The sequence below is a fragment of the Pteronotus mesoamericanus genome, unplaced genomic scaffold (assembly GCF_021234165.1).
Source record: "Pteronotus mesoamericanus isolate MK-2021 breed Mesoamerican mustached bat unplaced genomic scaffold, CSHL_Meso_final contig_68, whole genome shotgun sequence".
Taxonomy (NCBI): domain Eukaryota; kingdom Metazoa; phylum Chordata; class Mammalia; order Chiroptera; family Mormoopidae; genus Pteronotus; species Pteronotus mesoamericanus.
This window is the reverse complement of record NW_026555234.1, coordinates 18,443,583-18,465,272: the sequence shown is the minus strand read 5'-3', so window position 1 is coordinate 18,465,272 and position 21,690 is coordinate 18,443,583. Positions and strand designations below refer to the sequence as shown.

The 21,690-nt window shown below is 32.9% G+C and overlaps 1 protein-coding gene across 1 annotated transcript in view; it reads right to left on the bottom strand.

Annotated features, from left to right (window-relative positions):
• Positions 1 to 21,690, bottom strand: part of PCDH7 (protocadherin 7) — a 409,563-nt gene that overhangs the window by 200,621 nt on the left and 187,252 nt on the right. The window contains exon 2 of the mRNA XM_054582023.1: positions 17,253 to 17,469. Within this exon, the coding sequence (XP_054437998.1) occupies positions 17,253 to 17,469 (217 nt within the window). The remainder of the gene's footprint in view (positions 1 to 17,252; positions 17,470 to 21,690) is intronic.

The window sequence follows — 21,690 nt, the reverse complement described above, 5'->3', positions numbered from 1 at the left end:
GTTTATTTCCAAAATAAATGTGTGTTCTAAATTTTCTTACATCAAATTTAGATTTGCAAAGCCAAGCCATGAATGATAAGAAATGCCAAAGGCTTACTTCTACAGTGGTTCATGCTTCTGAGATTTCAAATTACAACAGCATCTCATTTTTACAAGGCATTACTAGAATATTCTTCAATGTGTATATTAGATTCCTTTATGGAGATAGTCATGTCCCTACAAGCCATAAATTTAATAAATTACGAGATATATAACTTTCATTCTCACATTTACATTACCAAGTATTTTATGGAGCAATTTTCTTAGAGCAGAGAGACAGTGCAATGATATAAATAAGTAAATAAATACTATTTCAACATAAAACTCTTAATTCTAAAGGAAAATAAATATGCTGAAGTCTCACAAGAATACTAGTTGCTATTAAAGAGGATTCAGCAATTGGTAGTGCCTGTCTCAGATTGCCTCCATGAAGGTTTATTACGACTGGTAATAGAAGGACTTCATTATAACAAGCATTGTAGAAGCCAGAAACAGAATTATGGCCAGGTTCCAGTGCAGAGAGAAAGAACATGAAAAGCTTAAGATACCGCAATACCAAAATTGTTATTATAAAAAACCGGTACATTAACATTGGATTACCATACATTTTTAATGGAAACTTGAAATACCAACTCCGTCAGCATACGTCTTGGGGCACAGCATTTCTTGCTGAGACCTGTTGTTACGTTAGCAGTGCTAAGCCTAACTGCTCCCAGGGATTTTAAGGCTGATATTGAAAAAGAAAATTCCTTGTAAGAAAAAACAGGCCTTGAGGTATAAAAGATATTTTGAAATGATGAAATATTTGAGCAATACAGTAAAATAATCTTGAAGCAATATTTTAAAATACTTATATAGTTAGTTTTTAACGCCAACAACAATTCCATAAGTTTATGTTGTAAAAGTGTAAGTATATATGTTATTGTTAGCAGGGGGGAAGCAGTAGAAGGCATTTGAGAACTACAGCCTTAAGTTGACCTTACGGTCTTTTTGATAGTATTGTACTTAAAGGATTATATTGGATTTCTGGTTGGCATATTAATTAATAAGAGAAAGTGACCCAAATGTTAAAAGCACATGTATTATGCATTTTCTATTTGCAATTTAATAACACCTACTCTAATATACAAAAAATTACTTATGTTTATGATATTAAGTCTCTATATGGTAAGAGGCTGTCAAGTTTGCAATTGATGAAACTGTTGACTTTAATAGAACATCTCCAAAATAAAACATTTCTGAAGGCATGATTTATTTTTCAAATTAGTTTTGAGATGCGCTTTAGTCTTCTCAGCCCAGCCTATTAAGAATGGTGTGTGAACATGTGTGTGTGCGTGCATGAGTACATGAGTGTGTGTTTCCCAGATGAGCAATGCTAAATCTTCTTACAGTTTGCTCATAAATTTCAGAATGAGCATCCAAAATATACAGTAATTGGGAGGCCTTACTCTCCACATGCTGAGCTAGCAAATACAGCATTCGCCCTCAAAATTGTTTAAGAAGGCATATCAAGTACATGTAGATAGTTCATAAAGCCCAATCAATAAGAACACTAATTAAATGAAGTGCAAAAAAATATTATAATGGATCCTTTTGCTCTTTGGAGTCAATGGAATAGCCTTCATTTAGAAAAGATGTGTGTCTGAGCAATAACATGCAGCAGTGTTTCTCAAGCTGCTAAAATGAAAAAGCCTCAGAGACGAGCATCTCTCCATGTACTACATTATGTCCTCTAGTCTTTGCTCCCCTAATGAGGCAAGAGAACTCCCTTAACCACTTCAGAAATGCCATGCCTTCTTCCCAGGGAGGGAAAGAAAGGGCTTAGCACTGATGTTTATATATATATATATACACACACACACACATGTAATATGCATGTGAATTGTTTTATATATGCATATGCATTTTAATATTTATGAATTGTTATGTATACTATATGTCATGTATATATACAATATAAACTTATGTCATATATATATTACAATTACAAATGAACAGCAGAGCAGACATGAGTTTTCACTTGCTTAATAACTAGGTCAATTATTAGCAAGTTAATATGCCAGCTTCTCAGTGAAAACAGGTATTTTTTTACTTTACACTGAAATATGCATCATCTTTTCTGCATGTATGTTTCCAAATAAATGAACTGATTCCATGTCAAGTAAAAAATATTCTTATTTTAGTGTGAAAAACAAATTACAGTCGTGGCTGGTATAGCTGAGTGCACTGAGTGCCAGCCTGCGAACCAAATGGTCACTAGTTTGATTCCGAGTCAGGACACATGCCTGGGTTGCAGGCCAGGTTCCCAGCAGGGGGTGTGCAAGAGGCAACCACACAATGATGTTTCTCTCCCTGTCTCCTTCCCTTCCCCTCTCTCTAAAAATAAATAAATGAAATCTTAAAAAAACAAAACAAATTACAATATATTAAATGCTAGCACCAGTTGAGTCATCAATCTACCTTTGTAAGGCATATCTTCTGACCACAAAAAATGTAGTAAGGCATAATAATACTTGAGAATAAGTGAGCTGGAAATTATTCTGTACAGATGACATATATGTCCTTTAACTCATTTATTATAGTGATTTCATCCAATGTATTTTAATTTGTTACGAAATGTAAAGAAACTTCTCATTCTTAAGCAAGTTTGAGCAAGTTCAATAATGCAAATCAACTAATAGGCATAAGTAAAATCATTCCCTAGAAAGGCAAGGGGGCTTGAGTGGTAAATAAAATGTGTGCCCAAGTCTCAAAATAGCTATTTTCTAATTTGGTCATATATTATTAAAAAATCATGTTATTTAACATAGTCTGGTACTTCTGAAGGTAGTAATACATGTATGGAAGTATTTTTCCCATATTTAACCTATAGAGAGAAAAAAATTGAAAAAGGACACTAAGTTTGCCTACTAAGCTTAAGTGTTTTGCTTATTTTGTAATTTCCAACGTAAGTGAGACAATATTAAAAGTATTATACTATTTAAACATCTTTTAGTGCTTGCTTTATTGAATAATTTGCATAATAAAAAAGTTAATTGCTTTGTTTCCAAAATCTTTGAGTCTTGGGACCAACTCCAGAAACAGGTTTCTAACTCTATTGTCTTGTACTCATGCATTATCCCATTGAGTGAAGCCCCTTCCCAACCATGGCAGAAGGATGCCATAAAAAATGTGTGCACGTGTGTATGGACAGAATGCATTAGCAATGAAATATGGGCGTAAGGAATACAACTATTAAGTTTAACCAGTGAATAAAGCATCTGGTATTAATTCTTACCCTATTACAGGTATATTGTACAATGAGTTCACACTTCATGTCGATAGGTTCTGTTGTTTAAGCTAAATGACATATAATGAAACTCATGATATCGACTCTATTATGCTGTTATTCTGAAGGAAAAAGATCCATTAACCTCTTACAGATTGTTATGATATGAACACTTGATTATTTCCCTTGAAACCCGAAGTATCAACATTTATGTCACGCCACAATTTATAGTGGCTCTAGTTGATGAAATAAAATATGGTTTTACACAAAATTACCAAAAACACATTTTTTATGTTTTTCATATAAATAATGAGAATCTCCCTTGAAAGTAGGTAGGGAATGAATTATTGCCTGACATAGACAACAAGACAACAAGATCAGTGGCTTGCCCAAAACTACAAAATAAATTAGTGCTTCGATGACATATAAAATAAAAACTATTTTTCTACTTAAAGTTATTTAAAATAAAAATTATTATAATGGCTATAATAGGTATTTTTAGGCTTTGAATGCAGTTATGCAAATACAGCTCTTCAGAGCTATTAGCAACAAAACAGGGATAATAAATAATGACAGCTACCATGTACTGAACACTTAGTGTTGTCAGGTATTAACCACGATTTTACATATCTTCTCATCTTTATCATCTATAAAATGCAGATAACAGTACCATCCTCAGAAGAATTCTATAAAGCAAATTAATATGCAGAACCCTCAGATGAGCACTAATGTATGGTAAAAGTATAAGTTTATTAGTTCCATTTTCCCTTACTCTTTTTATCATTTATTTTTAGTGTATTCTTACACTACATTTCCTTACACTATCATTTATACTTGATAAGGATATTATTTCATCATTCCAGTAAACCTTTTTGATAGATTACCCTCTTATGTTATATTGCTCTTTCCTGGTCCTTCTCTCTTTGTGTGTGAATAAGTCAAAAATTCATTTGTTTCTGACATGAGATATACTTCATGATGGCTTGACCCCTGTTAAGTCCCTTCATCCCTTCATGTTTGAATTATACTATAATTGGGGTGTTTTGTGCTGTGTTCTGAAAATTATCTCAAATACCCCACAAAAGTTGATTTCTGCAATTACAAATGTATTAGGTTTAATTAGCAGTTTAGAAGGAGATGTAAGTGCTATGAATCGGTGCCCAACTGGCAGAGTCTACCCATGCTCTGATTGGCGACAGTTTTACAAGGCTTATCTTACTGCCATGAATATTTGAGAATCATCTGTAATCTCCGTCTTTTAAGAATTGCTCTGTTACTGGGCACAGAATGACCTTTAATAATTATTTGATGGAAATCTCTGTGAGTTACTGGTTTCTGTCATTTGCTACTCCTTAACAATAAATTCAGAAAAATACATACAGGTCTCCTGAAGACAGAATACATTTTGGTGCAGAAAATAAATGTGAATCTATTAATGTATTTGTTTGTCTATGGTTTTCATAGAATTATATTTGCTATAAACAGTGATGCTTGTTCATAGGACATAGAGAGCCATGAAGAAACCAAAAGGAAATTCAAAAGGGTTCAAGAAACAATTTACCTTTATGGCAAGTTATAAGGGAAGCCGGTGAAGATTATTGTAGGCAAGCAAACAATAATGCATTTCATAAATATTGTGAACAATGTTAGTCTGATTTAATGTAGAAGAAAAGAACTGTACAAACATGATTTTAAAAGAATCTATAAGTAAGTGAACATAGCATAAGAATAATTTGATGTAATTTTATTAAATACTAAGTGTCTAAATATTTGTTATGTATAACTGTACAATAAGCTTTAAAGGAAAATAAGGTAGTGATTATTGTAATTATTGTTACTGCCCCCACCAGGTAGTTTAGTTGGTGAGAGTATCGTCCCCATGCACCAAGGTTGTGGGTTTGATCTCCCGTCAAGCACACACAAAAAGCAACCAATGAATGTATAAATAATCGGAACAACAAATCTACGTCTGTCTGTCTCTCTTTCTCTCACCCTTTCCTCCTCTCTATCTCTCCTTAAAAATCCATACATTAGAAAAGCTCTCTTAAAAATATTCATCTTTCCCATTTTATGAGTGAAGTATTATGTGACTTGTTCCAGGTTTCCTTCCTCAAAATGTGATAGAGTTTGGCCTAGGATCCAAACTTTTGACATCAATTCCTTGCAAATCTACATATTAAATTATAGACTACAACACAGAGAGATTATGTTGGATTTAAGAAGGACATTTTAAAACTAAAAATTGATTGAACAGACTCTTCTAAAAAGTGTTCTGAAAGGAATACAGAAACTTCATTGTCTGAACTGACTCAAACATAATGACTTTTCGTAGTGAAAATGAATTACTTGATCTTCAAAATGTCAAGAAAAGGCATTATGAAGAAGAAAATGTACATGGGATGAAGTTGGGAGAGGCAAAGGAGTCAGGTTATTAGAATGGATAAAATAAAGGATAAAATATGAAATCTCAGAGTCAATCTGAGGGACAGTCCTCTAAACCCTCTTCAGAAACGAAATGGCTGTTAGAGGAACTGGAGGTTTTCCACTAGGGTAAAGAAGAGTAATGTAAAGTCCTTGCATGCCTCAAAAACTTTAAAAGAAAGTACAAAGGCTGAGTAATCAAGTCAGAAGTCCTATACTTTGTGCTCTGAAATAAAATGTGTTTACTTATGAAAAACACACATGAAGACCCCTAAAACCATGGACATTGATAAAACTAATTTGATAGCTACTTTATCCCAGGGACATAGATAATACTCAGGCATAGGGTGTAAAAGAAAAAAATGCACGGGTTTGATTTCACAAAAGAAGATAAACACAGCCTGGGGCTGAAATAGGTGAAAAATAGAGTCCAGATCTTCAGTATTCTGGGAGGAGGAGATGAACCAATGTTGTCCAGGAAACTAGAAGCACCTCTCGAAACCGAATTCTCAAAGAGCTATTGAAGGCTGAATACAATTGATCATACTGAATAGAAGGCAGCAAGCTTAAGGGGGAAAACTGATAAGATATGGTTCTGTGTGAACACATTTCTTTCAATCACCTTTTCAAAGATGATATGTAGTTAACACGGCCTCATTCTAAATGAAGGGAAAGAATAAGCATTGACCCTAAACTCAGTTTGCTCAAGTATTTGTATATTGAAGATTGAGTTTATCTTAAGTGAGAATTACTGGTGAAATGAAGACTATATAAATGATTTTTTAAAAGTATGTATCAGTCTGGGGGATGTTTTTGACATACAGCTTTGCCTGTCAGTTAATGTACTCTAGAGTAAGAGGAGGTAACTCTGCCAGGTAAACAACAAAACTGATGAATAATTGATTGAATGCTTAGATAATGCAAAGACTCTTACAAAATGAACCAGAAACAAGAAGGAAAACCAAGTCTAGGTATACAAAAGCACCTAAAACTGATACTAGGAAAATCATCTAATTTAACGAAAGAATATTCAAAATCCTTAAGAGATAACCTTAAAGAAACGGGAAAACAAGCAATCAACAGCACCACTTAGAGATACAGGATAGCAGTTAGAAGGCAGGATTGCAAGGGGCCCTGAATCCAGGAAGCCAAAGAAGCCTGTTTTTGAGAAGATGATCTCTGCCCATGGCAGACATGCTTCATCAGATCTCACCCAGTTTCACTAGGTTTGGATGAAGAAGTCCCTCTTCTGACTCCATCTTCATCAGGCAATCTTTTAAAAGATACTGATTTTCCCTGGTTCTCCTTAGAGATAAAGTGTATTGCCTCAGAGGAGAAAAAGGATTTATTTCTTAAATGGAACATTCTCCTATTTAAAATGTAATAGACTACTATTTCAGGATTTTATAATGTTGTTAAAAATTGGTCCTGGCTCTGCACAATTCTGCATATTGATGAAATTGTAAATTTTGGATCTAGAAAAAAATTTCCAGGGACCACCTAGGGACCACTTGGAAACTAGACAGGTAGTTTTTCCTTTGCATGCACTACATTCCCATACATTCCATTCAATATTCTAGGACATGGAGAGTGCATAGATCAGGACCCAAAATAGATATGTCTAGAGATTGTTGATGAACCAAATAAATGTATTCATGATTAAATAGAAGGTGCACTTTTATTTGGAAATTATTATGTAGCAATCGGTTAAATTACCTTGGGCTAGAAGACAAGTTTTATCAATATAATCCCTAATCATAATTCCTGCTATGCAACAATGGACAAAGAAAAAAAATAAATTCATGTGACATTGACGGTTGTCCTTTTTTAGATCAAAACAACATCAAAAGTGACATCTGTCTGGCCAATCATTATTAGTAAGTCTTTGCACATAGTATATTTGGAGTGATTTCTTCCCTTGCAAGGTGTAGTAGCTGTGGTAAACATCTTTGACATTGTATTCCTGTGATATTTTTTACATGTAAAATAGACTAGAATTTGAAAGCCCTTGCACTACACTATTTGAGTTTATTTTCATGCAAATTCTATTTTCATTATTTTCTGTTTTCATGCATATCTATTTGCATAGTTACTAGCAATTGATAGCATTATTACAGTGCTACATTCTTTAATCACAAACTAAATTGTTTTATAATTACCAGGACAATATTATCAATTATTGGATCTTACCAAAAATGCAATTAGTCAGACAACTATTTTAATTTCAAGCCAGTGAGATGGACAAATTATAGCCTAGTATAAAATAAAACACAAAAGTCATATGAGAGGCCAAAACTCATTTAAAAGAGTAATCACTGTGACTCAAAGAAAGATAGTAAAAGCTATTATTCAGAAATTTGGAATCTGTAGCTTCAGAAATTCTGTAAAAACAAACAAACAAGAAAACCCTGAACAACGGGCTCATAAAGTGATCAGAAATTCATTAATATAGATGTCAAAGGATGCAACCATGCCCTTGTCTCTGACAATAACAATATAATGGATTTGTTGACCTGAGAAAGACATTTTCAAGTGTATTCTTACACTACATTTCCTGGTCTTCAGCATTCTCAATTGTCTCATTTCTACTGAATCTCCATGAGTAACATTGATCTCTTTGTCCATACAACTAAATTCAGCAATTTTTTTGACACTTATGAGATGGGATTATTCTAGATGCATCATGCTATTGTAAACAAGGCAAAGAGGTCCTGCCCTCACACCACTTAGAGTACAGTGGGAGACAGGAATGTAAAAGACAAGGTGGCTTCCAGCTAGGTCTCCTATTCTTCTCTTCATTAATCAAGGCCTGTACAATCATGTGTCTACTTCTTTACCTCCATCTTTGAATCACTGGGCATTTGATAATCACTACTTTCTAATAATAAATTTCTCCTTAGCATGCCACATCTTTTAAAAGTATCCTTATCAGCACTAATACTCATTTCTCTATTATTCTCTTATATTTCAGTATTTTTTTTCAGATTCTGTGTTAGACACCATCTCTTCTCTGGTATCATATACAGAATTGACTATCTTATCTGTTCCCAAGATTTTATAATCCCCAGAGTGCTAATGACTTTAGTGCTATGATTCTGCTACTTATCTGTACTCTCAAGTTTCAGATATACACTTTCGATCACCTGCTAAATATCACCTGAATGTTTCAAAGGTACCTTAAAGCCCACGTGCCTTAATCAGATATATTCTCCTAGAAACATGCTACTTTTTTATTTTTCCAAAGATGGCAAATAGCACCATTGTTTTCCCACAGGTTGGTATTCTTGATATCACTTACTGTTCTCTCTAATCTTACTCATGTTTCTGCTTATCAAATCTCTCCTTACTCATCCTTCAAGGCTTGCCCACAATTTTTCATATACTAACCCCTACTCTTCTCTGGCTCAAGCAGCATTGAATCTCCACAGGGTCTCTCACTCCTTCACTTTTAAACATCTAGTTCTGTACATCTTATCTTCCACCATAATATTTAAGTACATAGAAGGCAGAGAGCATAACTCACTCATCTTAGGATCCTCCATGAGAATGTGCATAGAGTAAGTGCTCAAGAAATGCTTATTGAACTTAATGGATTCTCATAATAGTCAAAATTCTCTGTTCATTGTATAAAGTTTCATCTATGGTTGCTATGACCTTATGCGGCAAATGCTGGGTTGATGAAATGCAAGTCACACTGAATAGGAACGATGTGCATAATTCAATGGAGCTCACTGTAGCTCAGGAATGCAACCTTGGAGAAGCAAATCACTCTCAGGTGTAAGTCGGACCCCTCACCTCATCTGTTTAGGTCCTGAGCATTTCAGAGCCAAAATAATGCCATAGAATACATGTTTTGCACTGGAAGTGAATTTGTGGACAATTTTTTAAACAGCAGGACATTGTTCTACTTTCTTTTTATAACCAAAACATTCCATGGCACACATTATAAATTTCATTTGAACATACAGGATCAAAAATTAGTTTCTTTTGTGATTGTCATATTTTAGTAGTTGAAAATCTGTTTCTAAGAAGGCATTTAAATTTTCACATGTTTCAAGTACTTTCTAATTTGTAATAAACTTATGCTTTTTGGATAGTAATGAAAAGACATACAAGATAATGACAGTAATGTCAAAAATCTATTTGCATAAATTAAGTAAAATTTATCAGAAACAAGATTTTAAAACAAAGCAAACTACTGTCTATATCTCAGATACAAAGGGCATGTGACATAAAGACAAATACCCAGAAACTTCACCTGCATCTTCAGATAGTAATGACAAAAACAATTTGTAGCCATAGCATAAGGAATAAATTGTTTTTCTGATTTAAAAAAACTAATCTAATGCAACCTATTCTAATCATCTGTTTAATCTGAGTAAGACAATTGGTCGTCTGAAAAGAAAACAGTAACTTCTAAATATTATTTATAGGCAGTTCTTAAGTTTGAAAAGCCTTATTTAAAGCCCAGGTATTTTTAGTAATTGTTCATATTTATAAGAAAGGAGCGAACAGAGACATAAAACTAACCTGTTCTTTAGTTTAGACCTGGATTCAGCAGTGTCTGCTGCCAATTTTGTCAATGATAAATTCTGGAGTTTGGGATTTTTTTTAACTACTTATATTTAGCACACAATAAGGAAGGTATGGAAAACAATAAACAATTTAAAAAAGAAAACAAATAATTTCACTTACTTTAGCTTAACATGAAACCTCCAAGCTAATCTGATAATAATTTAAACAATGTCGAAGAAAGGTAGGTAAAAAGAGAGGATACAATGCAGATAACATGTCAAGGCTTTCTTCCAGCTTAAGATGTTATTTATTAAATGTAAATTTTAAATAAATACATTTATATGTTTTATCTATATAAATACCTTCTCTTTTGTCTGTATTGCATACCACTCTAAATTTCTCTAACAAGCTTTATCTTTTTTATCATACAGTGAATTCACTACAATCAAGGTTGTGTCTCACCGATACAAGGACTTCCACCATGAAAGCAGGAACTCTTCCCCATTCACTTCAGAGATCCTTGGTTTTATTTTATTTTCAAATCATGTTTGCTGAATCAAAATAAATAACCACAGCCTCGTCACCAAATAATTATTCCATTAAACAAGAGATAGAAAGGATATTATTGTGCTTTGTTTTACTCAAGAGAACTTTCTGTACAATTGGTAAGGTGACAAAAGAGACTAGAGAATTGTCCTAACAAAGGACTATTAAGATGAAATAGTTTCTCAATAAATAGACTAACCTCTGAAGTTGAGTGTTAACTACACTATAAAAACCAAAAGACTCTTGAGTGATGTATTTCAGCAATACCATTTTTTATACATAACTCTAAAAGAGAAACCCATGGAAGTTGAGAGGTACATACAATCTAGAAGCAAACACCAATGCAGGAAATATGAGCATAACACCTTAACTAACTAAGAAGTTAAACATAGGATGCATTATCTAACAAGTGTACAGAAATTCTGATAAGCAAATGCTTTGAGAGGCTGGAGGCAACAAACCCGCTATCTGACCTCCAAAGTCACTTTGAGATTTGATGAGACCTCATTCCATCTTCAAATGTCATAAAGGTTTAGCAGAGTAATTTAGTTTTAAATGACCAAATTAAAATAAAAAAAGTAATATGACCATATGTTTTATTAGTGTTAATTATTAATACTGAGATTAAAAAAGAAAGAGCTGAGAGTTCGGTAAGCATACCAATTGGACACTTTTTTCCAACTTATTTTCCCTGCCAGTGTGAATATTTTGCAGCAGTTCAAAAGGAAATACAGACTTAAAGGCCATTCATTCACTTGTATGCTGGGTATAGGATGTAAAACTGTTTTTTTTAAAAAAAGAGCATAGAGAATATATGAAGATAATAATGGTGTTATGCTACCTTAAATAAAAAAAGAGCAGAGAGTTGGACTACTCTGCTGGTAGAAGATAGAACTCTTCCTTCTTCTCATTTTAGATACTTGATATGGTTAAAGGTCACTGCTTCTGGTTGTTGACCCTTGTCACTCCATAAAAATGAGAAATTCAGTGAAAGGTATTTAAAGTCAGAATATCATCCTTACCAGTAATTATAGGAGGCTTTCTTTGTGAGGTTAAACATTATATGATTTTTTTGATGATGAAACAATTGTGTTATGCCCAATTTACCTAGTTAATAATAATCACAAGTATTTATCTTTATTTAAATAACAATAAATAATTTTAACATCAATTTCTATAGTGAAATTGTTTCTGCTGTTGTATTTATCTATAAAATATTAGGTGAAAAGAAACGAGGATCAAACTGGTATCATTAGATTTCAAAGCCTGTTTTTAAACCAATACGTGCTATCCATAATGGTGCCTCTTCTCCTCTGGGGCCACATCGTTTTTAGGTTCTGTTAGATTGTGCTGCTCATTTTACTGAAAAGCTGCTGTACACACATCTGGATTGGCTGAGACCCAGCTTAGAGACAGTCTTTCTAATCACTATTGCTCTCTAATCAATATGAAGAAGTAGGAGTAATCAGGGATCTCCCAAGGTGAGGGCATGTGGACTTCTTGGGACACGGGAGATAGGGAGCCATTTCACAGAGGGATGGAACGGCAGAGGAGGCAGCTTCAGTCAGACACTGGCAACTAGAGTGACACAGTAAGATGCAGAGCCATGAAAATAAATCCTTTGCAAGAAGCATTAGTCTCTCCTACAGAAAAATTTTGCAGAGCATTTGTTTTGAGGTATTATGCTTATGACGTTAACAAGTGATGAGCATCTTTGGAAGGACAGAAGAGGCATCCGTGCTACACAATTCAGTCTAAATGAACACAGCACAAGCCCACAGCGACGAGATGATTGTGCCTTACATATGACTGCTGAAAACTGGGCAGGTGGAAGGAAAGTAGAGGAAGAGGAGGTCCTTTATCTCACAAAAATACACGAGTCTAGTCTATGTTCTCATTATCTTGGGTCATATAAAAATGGCATTTCATTCCCAAATAATATTTCACACAGATTCTCATTTATTTCTGAAAGCAATGAGTAAAGTCCATGGCAGGTACCAAATGGGCTTGTGATGGACTGTACCATGTTTTAACCTTCAAAGACAGTGGCATCTAAACACTAGTTAAAGTATATAGAATGAAAATTAATAGAACAACAAGTAAGTGTAGCTTATGTAAGTCTGAAAAAAAATAAAGTTTGGAAGTGGGAAATTAAAAAATATTAATGTATACAAATCAACATTCTATCTTAAATATCTGAGAAAATCAAAAGACATAAACATTATTTAGCCATTTAGTGTGGCCGAATTCCTGACTTCATTTAACTTTTTAAAACCTGCTTTATGGATCCATTGCTATTTTCCTGTTTTAATTTATTTTTATGTTATACTACTTATAAGTTTACCTGGAGAAAAATACATACTGCTTTCTACCTTTCATTCAGTCTTTCTCTGACCAAAGCTTACACTGTCAAGTGAGAAAGCAAATGTGCTTATTTGGCTGTGAGATCACTTAATCATAATTTATATTTTTGAAGGGCATGACACCCAGGGCTAGATGGGATCTACAGATGGCTCTTGTATATTGTGATTTAAGGCAAGCTCCAAAACTGTCTCTTGCACTGATGTGCTGCGGTGCCTGCCCTGCTGCCCACTTGGCTAGCGATCGCACCATTGACATCAGTCCACTTCTTTGATTTCTGTAATACGTTCATTATCTACTATTAGAATGCACATGTGTATGTGGGTTGCAAGGAAAGCCCCAGAATTATTTCTGCCTTGCCCACATCAACACATTATCGAATTTGCTCAACATCTCACTGAGAGACCCAAGGTCTCTTTATGTTCTGGAGAGAAATGTATAAGAATAAATGGATGTGAGGAGAGAATTGCGGGAAGATTTTAAAGTTAATTTAGTTAATTGCATTACAGATGATCAGAAGCAGACCCAGATGGAGTAAATGGCCTACCCAATCTTAATGGCAAAACTGGAATGAGAGGTCAAGTGGCATATTTTTATATCTGAGTTATTATCCACTACATCTTCTCAAGGAATACATAGGAAAGACAAGCTAGCCTTGCAACTATCATTCCAAGGGTTGGAGGACTTGGGCAAGTCTAAATAGGCTGTGGCATGAAGACTGGGACTAAAGTAAATTAATACAATAGACCTGAAGAAATTGTTAAAAACCACTCCAAAGGGAAGTATGAAGACCCCTGCATATTTAAGAGAAGGGCAAGCTTTTGTATAGTCAAGGGTTTCCTTTAGTGTGATGGTATTTGTAAATCTAATATTTGGTTTTCACTTGAATTATCAGTTCATTGTTGTAGGTTTTAATTATTTAATATTTCATTATCAAATATTTTATCATTACTCAACTATCCACCATGAATTCCACACTTTAAAATATTTAATTCCACTAAATGTATTTTAATAAAATAATAGATAACCAATTTCCCCAACATTATCAAAGGATCGATTTGAAAGTCATAAATTGATAATAATCAATTAAAGGGGAAGAAAAATATATTAGTGATTTTGTTCATGAACAAATGTGTAATTCATAAGGGCTTTCTTAAAATATTTTTAAAAGGTATAATTTACATTATTTCTTTCCAGAACCCATGGGATGTGAGTACCCCAGATTTGGATTTATCAAAATGGTGGGAACCATTTTAATTATTAGACCCAGGTTTCGAGAAAGTGTTTATTCAGAGTCTTATAGTGTATTCTTTTTCTTAAGCTATAAAAGAATAAAATTTCATTTGTCATCGGTCACTAACCAGGCTGGACTAGAACTAAAGCTTTTTATACAAAGAAGTAAACCACAGGCCCTCTTAATGAAATTTGGTTTATCATGCTAACGTATAGAAACCAGACAAAGGCGTTGTAAAAGATGTGCATTTCACTGCTTATCTACTTAAATTTTCCTGTGTTCAGTTGTGTGCTTACTATAGCATCTGTGAAAACTTATTTTTGTCATCAGCTGTCCCACCTTATATCCAGTTTTCATTATGACATTAGAATGTTAGAATGTGGTATACTATTGCACTGAAAATCATCTTATAAATTTTACAATTAAAGTTAACCCCCTAAATAATTTTAACTATACTTTTTCACATAGGTTAAAATTCAAGAAAAATATTGGAGGTAATAATAATTACATATTAGGACAGCATCCAAAAAGGTATTTTCATGGAAAATCCAATACAAATCCTGATTAAAACCTAACCAAGCAAAACACTGCCGATTACCTGGATTCCAATTAAATGTGACAAATGAATACCTGACAGGTTTCAATTCCAATTCTATTTATGTCAGAATGACCCATTAATATTGAAAATGAAATTACCAGAATTCAAGCAATACGATTGTGTTTTACAGCTAGATGGAAGTCTGAAAACTTGGACTCAGCCAAACTCATTCAAATGTCAGCTGCTACATTTGGATCACCCAAAGTGAATCACATCTCCTTCCGTCATTACCTATAGATTAGGGCTAACATGAATCACTGCTAGCAGATGACAAATTGTTATGTACACTCTGAATTTCAAGTGTCAGTCACATATAACTCAGGAAAAATCAGTCATATTATGATGGTCCTTAGTGCTGCCAAGACTAAAAACATGTTGATAAAAAATAACTAAGAGCCTTTTTTGGTAAATGTTTCTTAATAAACTTTCTGGTCTCCTATCAAGCTCAACTGTTAAGTGTTCCATGACATGTATGTTTCCTAAAAGTAACCAATGTGTGTTTGTCATATATAATTATCTTTATTGTTCATCATTTCTTTATTATTTTAAAGGCACTGAATCACCTTAAACTAAAAAAAAAATAAATAAAATATGGTTATAATGCCAATAATAAAAAAGTTTGTTTTAATGTAGCTAACATCAAAAATAATTATTCATTATGTTGAGACAAGCACTTTTAATAACACAAATAAAATTCTATAGTATTATCAAAATGCAATCACAGATATAGTAATACCCTTAAATTAATAGCCTGCCTTCCTAGGTGTGTGTGTGCCTTCCTAAGTGTGTGTGTGTGTACATATATAAAATATTATGGCAGTATTTTAAATTTATTTTTTTAATTTTGTACAAAGCTTTTCAAACATATTTGCCTTAGAGATATATATATATTCATAAGCATTGCAATTCATATCAAATATTTTATACTCATTTAAAAAATACTAAAGTTAATTCTTAAACACCGTACCAAACTCCCATCCACATAAGCACACACCACCATACACACAGATAAGCATGCCTTTATAGCCATAAGGCAAAATGCCACTTAAACTCTACATAATTAATCAAGAGGGATTGTCAATCATCAGGCCCTCATATCTTATCACCCAGATAATGTGGAAAAATAATTATTTAACACTGTTCAGATTAGCAATAATTTCACTTGGGGTCACTTATATATTATTCTCTAATGTTGAATTTTATTATTAATAGGTAAACTTGAAGAAAAAAGTAAGTTTATCTTGCATTACTATGCTTTATTTACATATCACCACCAGAGAAACTGATACATAACAAAAAGTTAGACTGTCTTATTTCACTTGGGGGATGGAATGATGAGAAACAAATTAATTTCAAATTTTCATGAGCTAAAATGTGTGTGATTCCCCTTACTTTCCCTACACATAATCTCTTTTTGTATTGAAATAATAATAAACTTGGTAAGAAATTCACCATTCCATTATTAGACAAAAACCCATTCCTCAGACATTTGCTTATTACCTAAAATCCAAAAAAAAAATCATCTAATTGTCTTTGGGAACATAAACAGATGAATAAGTTGTATAAGTACTATTTGCAATCTTAATTTGATAATGTAAAGAAAAATGTACAGAAGGCCAATTTTTGTGGTAATTATGAAACTCGTATCCTAACAGGATAAGAATATAAAGTAATGTGAGAATTTCCTCCTGTTTCCTTGCACACAAATGAATAAAACCTTATACTTAAGTGAGAGGGAAATTCTCATAGCATTTACAACATACTTTTGAGAACAAGATAATACTGTTCTCCTTCTTGACTTCAGTTCAGCTACCACTTGAAAGGAAGGGTTTGAAAAAGCTATTCTAAATACCTAGGAAAAGAGGAGAGCAAAGTTTGTTTACTGTCATTTCCTCTCACTAAGACTGGATAATTGCAATTGAAGAAATAGTTGCATGACAAAAATGAATAGAAGAAAACAATAACACAAGACCTTTCTCAAACTGCTATCATTTCAGTATTATGCACTAATTTAGTTTTTTTTTTCGTAACAGTTATTACTCTTATTTGTAAATGTGTTTATTTCTGACAGGCTGTTTACAATGGTGAGTTTTATCTATAGAATTATGTTTCTTTATTTGGCATTTTTGTACGTTAGGAAATATTTATTATTTCAAATAGAGTAGTTTTAGTGTCAGCTATTTTATTGTGGGTTTAGACTGACCTTCACGAGTCTACTTATTATGGCTCACTAGCGTGATTATGTGTGTGGATGTTGTGTTTGCCCCTACCATTTTCCATATGCTCTGCCTCACCAACACTGCCATCCGGCGTGGTCCTTTCATAGTTGTCCTCTGGGAGTGGAAGGGCACCCAGTCTTGGCCCTGATGAACTCTTACTGCTTGGTGTTTCTGACTCCTCCAGCCCGCTGTCATAGCAACTCTGCAGTGACCCCTGATGTGGGTCCTGAGGCTGACTCACAACAGAAAACGTCACTCTACGAAATGGCTGTAAAAGAAAAGATTCTGAATGTCACTAAGATATAAGATTGTACATGATCTTATTAAATATACATAAATTACACACATTAAGGTCTACTGACAACTAATTCAATAGAAAATGGTTAATATAATATGTTGAAATCTATTTAGTTAACTCTGTTATCTGAGGCAATGCTTAGAACTTAGATTTTATTATGCAAAAGCTCAAAATTACTTTTCTGAAACAAAGACAGGAAACAGCAATTTCACTAAAACACATCTAAATCTATGTTAGTTCCACATACTCAATCTTTGTTCTGTAGTCTTCACTTCAAATATGCTTTTCACAAATACATTCTATAAAAACATGGGTTAGTGACTCAGGAAAGCAAGAATTATTGAATAAATTCATTGTAAAAAGAACTAATTTTTAAATAATTTTCCTTGTGATACAATGGTTAAAAAATGAGTGTTCTGGCAGTTAACTTAAATGATTAACAGTGCAGCTGATAAATAGGAATTTAGATGCAGTGCTAAGAAATAAGAATACATTTCCTACTTCATTCATATTAAAAATTATTATCTGTCGACCTTGAAATTTTAAGGGTAGTATTGCAATAATAGATAAACATTTTCTTAACCAGGGAATGGAGAATAACTAAAAAAGTTTAATTAATGTGAGTTTTATGACTATAATTTGTTCTAAAAAAATAATATCATGTACAGCTTTTAGAATGAATTTAAAAAGTGTTGCAAATCTTTATCTAATTTGAATCCCACAATTTACTATGATACTGATGTTGGCTGGACTGAAAGTTTACTATGCATGGAATTTATGCATTATTGTAACTATAAAATAAAACAAAAAATAGTCTCATTAAGGAAACAAACTAATGCCACACATCAAGGGTGTTACATACATAACATTTTAGAAAAAAACGATATGAAAAAGATTCCATAATAGCTGTCTTATTCATGCAATTGTTGGGTCCATTAAGCTCTACTATGATTTGAAAATGACATACATGTATAGATTTATAAACATATAACTCACATTGTTTCATTTCATTATAAAGTATAACACTAAAGCTGCCAGAAAATAGTAGGAAAGGTAAAGAACATTTTTTGTACTCTTATAACTTGAATGCTAATGGTAAAAATCACTAATTGATATGGGGACCAGTAGGATTTTTTTAAAGGTTAAAGATTATAGACAGATGATATATTATAAAAGGGAAGGCTAAGAAGAATTGTGATATTTTCTCCAAATTTATAAACTGGCTTTGCTAAAGACACACATGTATTTCCACAAATCCCTTTATTTTGTTTCAGATAGAAGATTGGCCAGGAAAATTGTCCATTATTATTTGTAGCCCAGTACCTCAAGTTATTTGTAGTATACAGTCATTATAAAATCTTCTTTTTCATTCTAGGTCAAAATCAAACTTTTAGAACTACTGAATGTTATTGTAAAGAGAAAACATTTAACTCACATGTTTCACTGAGTTGGGACTGCAGTTTTTTAAAACAATTACAAAATATTTCTAGAACAAAAAGCATACACATCATGGGCCAAAATTTACTGCAATACACTATATTTTAAAAACATTATCCTTATTTTATTAATAGTTCTTATATTTACTCACAGTTGTGCAATTTTGCTATTTTACCTTACATCTAAGTCACTACAGAAATCACTTTATATTTATGATGCATTATCTTATGTGTTCATATTTTCTCTTTTTTTAATTTGTTACCCTCAGTTGACTATAAACTATCTCTGATACATTTTATGTCTTCAACTTCACCTTTGAAATGAGACCACTGACAGTGTCCAAAACTATATTGTTCTATACACAGAAGATACTCACCAAAGTATAGACTACTGACCAATGCTATCTGGATGACAAGGCTGAATTTAGGAAAGCACCCAAGGCTCATGGAGACACACTGTATCTTCCATACTTAGCAATGACTTACGTATGTATAACTCATTGATCCCAGCATGTTATATATATATATACATAGTTTTATACATGTAAAGTTTTATACATATATAAAGCTATATGTATAAAAGCTATATGTATATCTAAAGTATAGAGAGAGAGAGGGAGGAATAGGGTCAAGTTCTATTTTAATGAGTCTCAAATCTTTTAGAATAAGTCTTCACTAACAAGGAATATCAAACTTCATAAGGAAATACATAATTTGTACTTTTAAACTGATGAAAGGAAAATAAGAAACAGAAATGATATTTCATTTTGGTATAAAAATAGAAAAGAGTGTGATGCTTGGGTGCTTAAATGCTGGTTCCACCAAAAGCAATGACAGGACAGCATAGAGTCGGGCGATAGGCTATGCTTGCAATGACAAATGTCCAAAACAAGTTTTTCTATAATGCATTATATAATAACTACAATGAATCTCTCTGTGCACTTTATTTTTTTAATATCCTACCTCATTTTGACTGTAAATACTTTAATCTCCATGAAATATTTTGTTAAATATTAAATTTAATGATGGAAGAACATTTTAATTTTAAAATACTGAGATTAGCATATATACTAAAAATACTTAGATTCATGAATGTTTCCTTTTTGTACAAAATGTTTTTATTTAAAGTAATATGTGAATAAAGAAAAAAATAATTCTCAATAAAAATTTAAAGTAAACAGTATCACACAATGGATCATTAACTACCCCATCAACCATTTTTATTGGCTTTTAAATTATCCCATTAGAATTCTACTGCCAATATCAGCATTGTATTATTATCTGTTAAACTCTATTTTGATAATTTTTAATAAATAAAATTCTTGTGGAAAAGATTTCAAGTTGGCATTATGAACCAAATTAGTGGAGAATCTTAAATCATCAGTTCCGCAAGAAGTAAGCTTTCATTTCAATAGTAAACCTGACATGTAAATTTAGATAGATAGATGATAGCTAGACAGTCAAGTATTTCATCATCCTTCATCATCAGGTTAGGTCTATTTAGACGACAGGTTTTACAGAAAAAGTTATGACATAGAACTCATCATATTTACATATTCCAGAAATCTTGCCTAACCCAGAAATGAAATGTGTTGATTGCCTGAAAAGAGAATGAATTGCATTATCCATGTAACTACCAGTTTGTTAATCACAGACATTGTGAATTAGAGTGATGTAAGTGGTCATTCTTAAACCTAGATGTGCCTTCAAATGAGCCAGACAGTTGTGCAAAAATATAATGCCAGTACCAGTCACACATTCTATCAGTGTCCATTGTGGGACTGTATAGCAGTGGTTTGTAAGATCTCCCTGATGATGAAAAGACAAATGGAGGAAGGAGAAACCCTACAATTGAAAGAACATATGAAAAGAGGTTAAAAATCTAAACTGACCCAGAAAACTAGCTGATCCCCAAAGTGTCCACACAGTTTCCCTGAAGAGTCTATAGAACTGTGGCTCCGCCTCAAGATGCAAAAGTATGGACATCAAGACATCTAGTGACCTGAGGTATCTGAAACTCTGTATTTTTCTGTCTATGGTAATAAATGATTTCGTGTCCTATCCAAGCAAACTGGTCTTTCTAAAAGAGAAAAAAGCAGAAGATCTTGAAGAAGAGCATCAACCTTCTAGCTCTTTGAAACTGTGAAGTGAAGATGTACTCAAAAATTGAAAGAGTTATGAAAGAAACAGGTCTTTAAGAAAATTTTCCAAAAATTCTGAGTGGGATGGGAGTAAGAATTATAAATAGGTGCAAGAAGAAATAAAAGATTTTACTCAGGCAAATGAATGACCTAATTAAAAAGGTGAAATTGAGGAGATCATCTGAGAATTCTTTACCAAAACGAGGAGTTGGAAGAACTGCTGAAGGCAAAGGAGTATGCTAAAAAAAGTGGTGAACTATGGAGGCACAGTAATGAGAAAGGGCTGCAAGACCTGTGTGGGTGATTGGATTCAGTCGTTAATTAACTATACCTCCTTTTGTTTTGTATACATTATGGGTTTCAAGTATTTTCCAACAATGCTTCTATACATTTAAGAAATTAAACCTTATAGCTATATAAAAACAGACAAAATATAATATGATCAAGTTTTCAATAAAAAGGAGTACAAAAAGATGATGTGAAATCTTCTTAGAAACTTAGGGTAGGCATTGCAAAGGAGAGATTTGTGAATTGAGACCTCTAAATGAAGTTTGACAGATAATATATATCGGAGGGCTGATCATAGATTCCGTAGTTGGGGGCCAGCAGCAAGT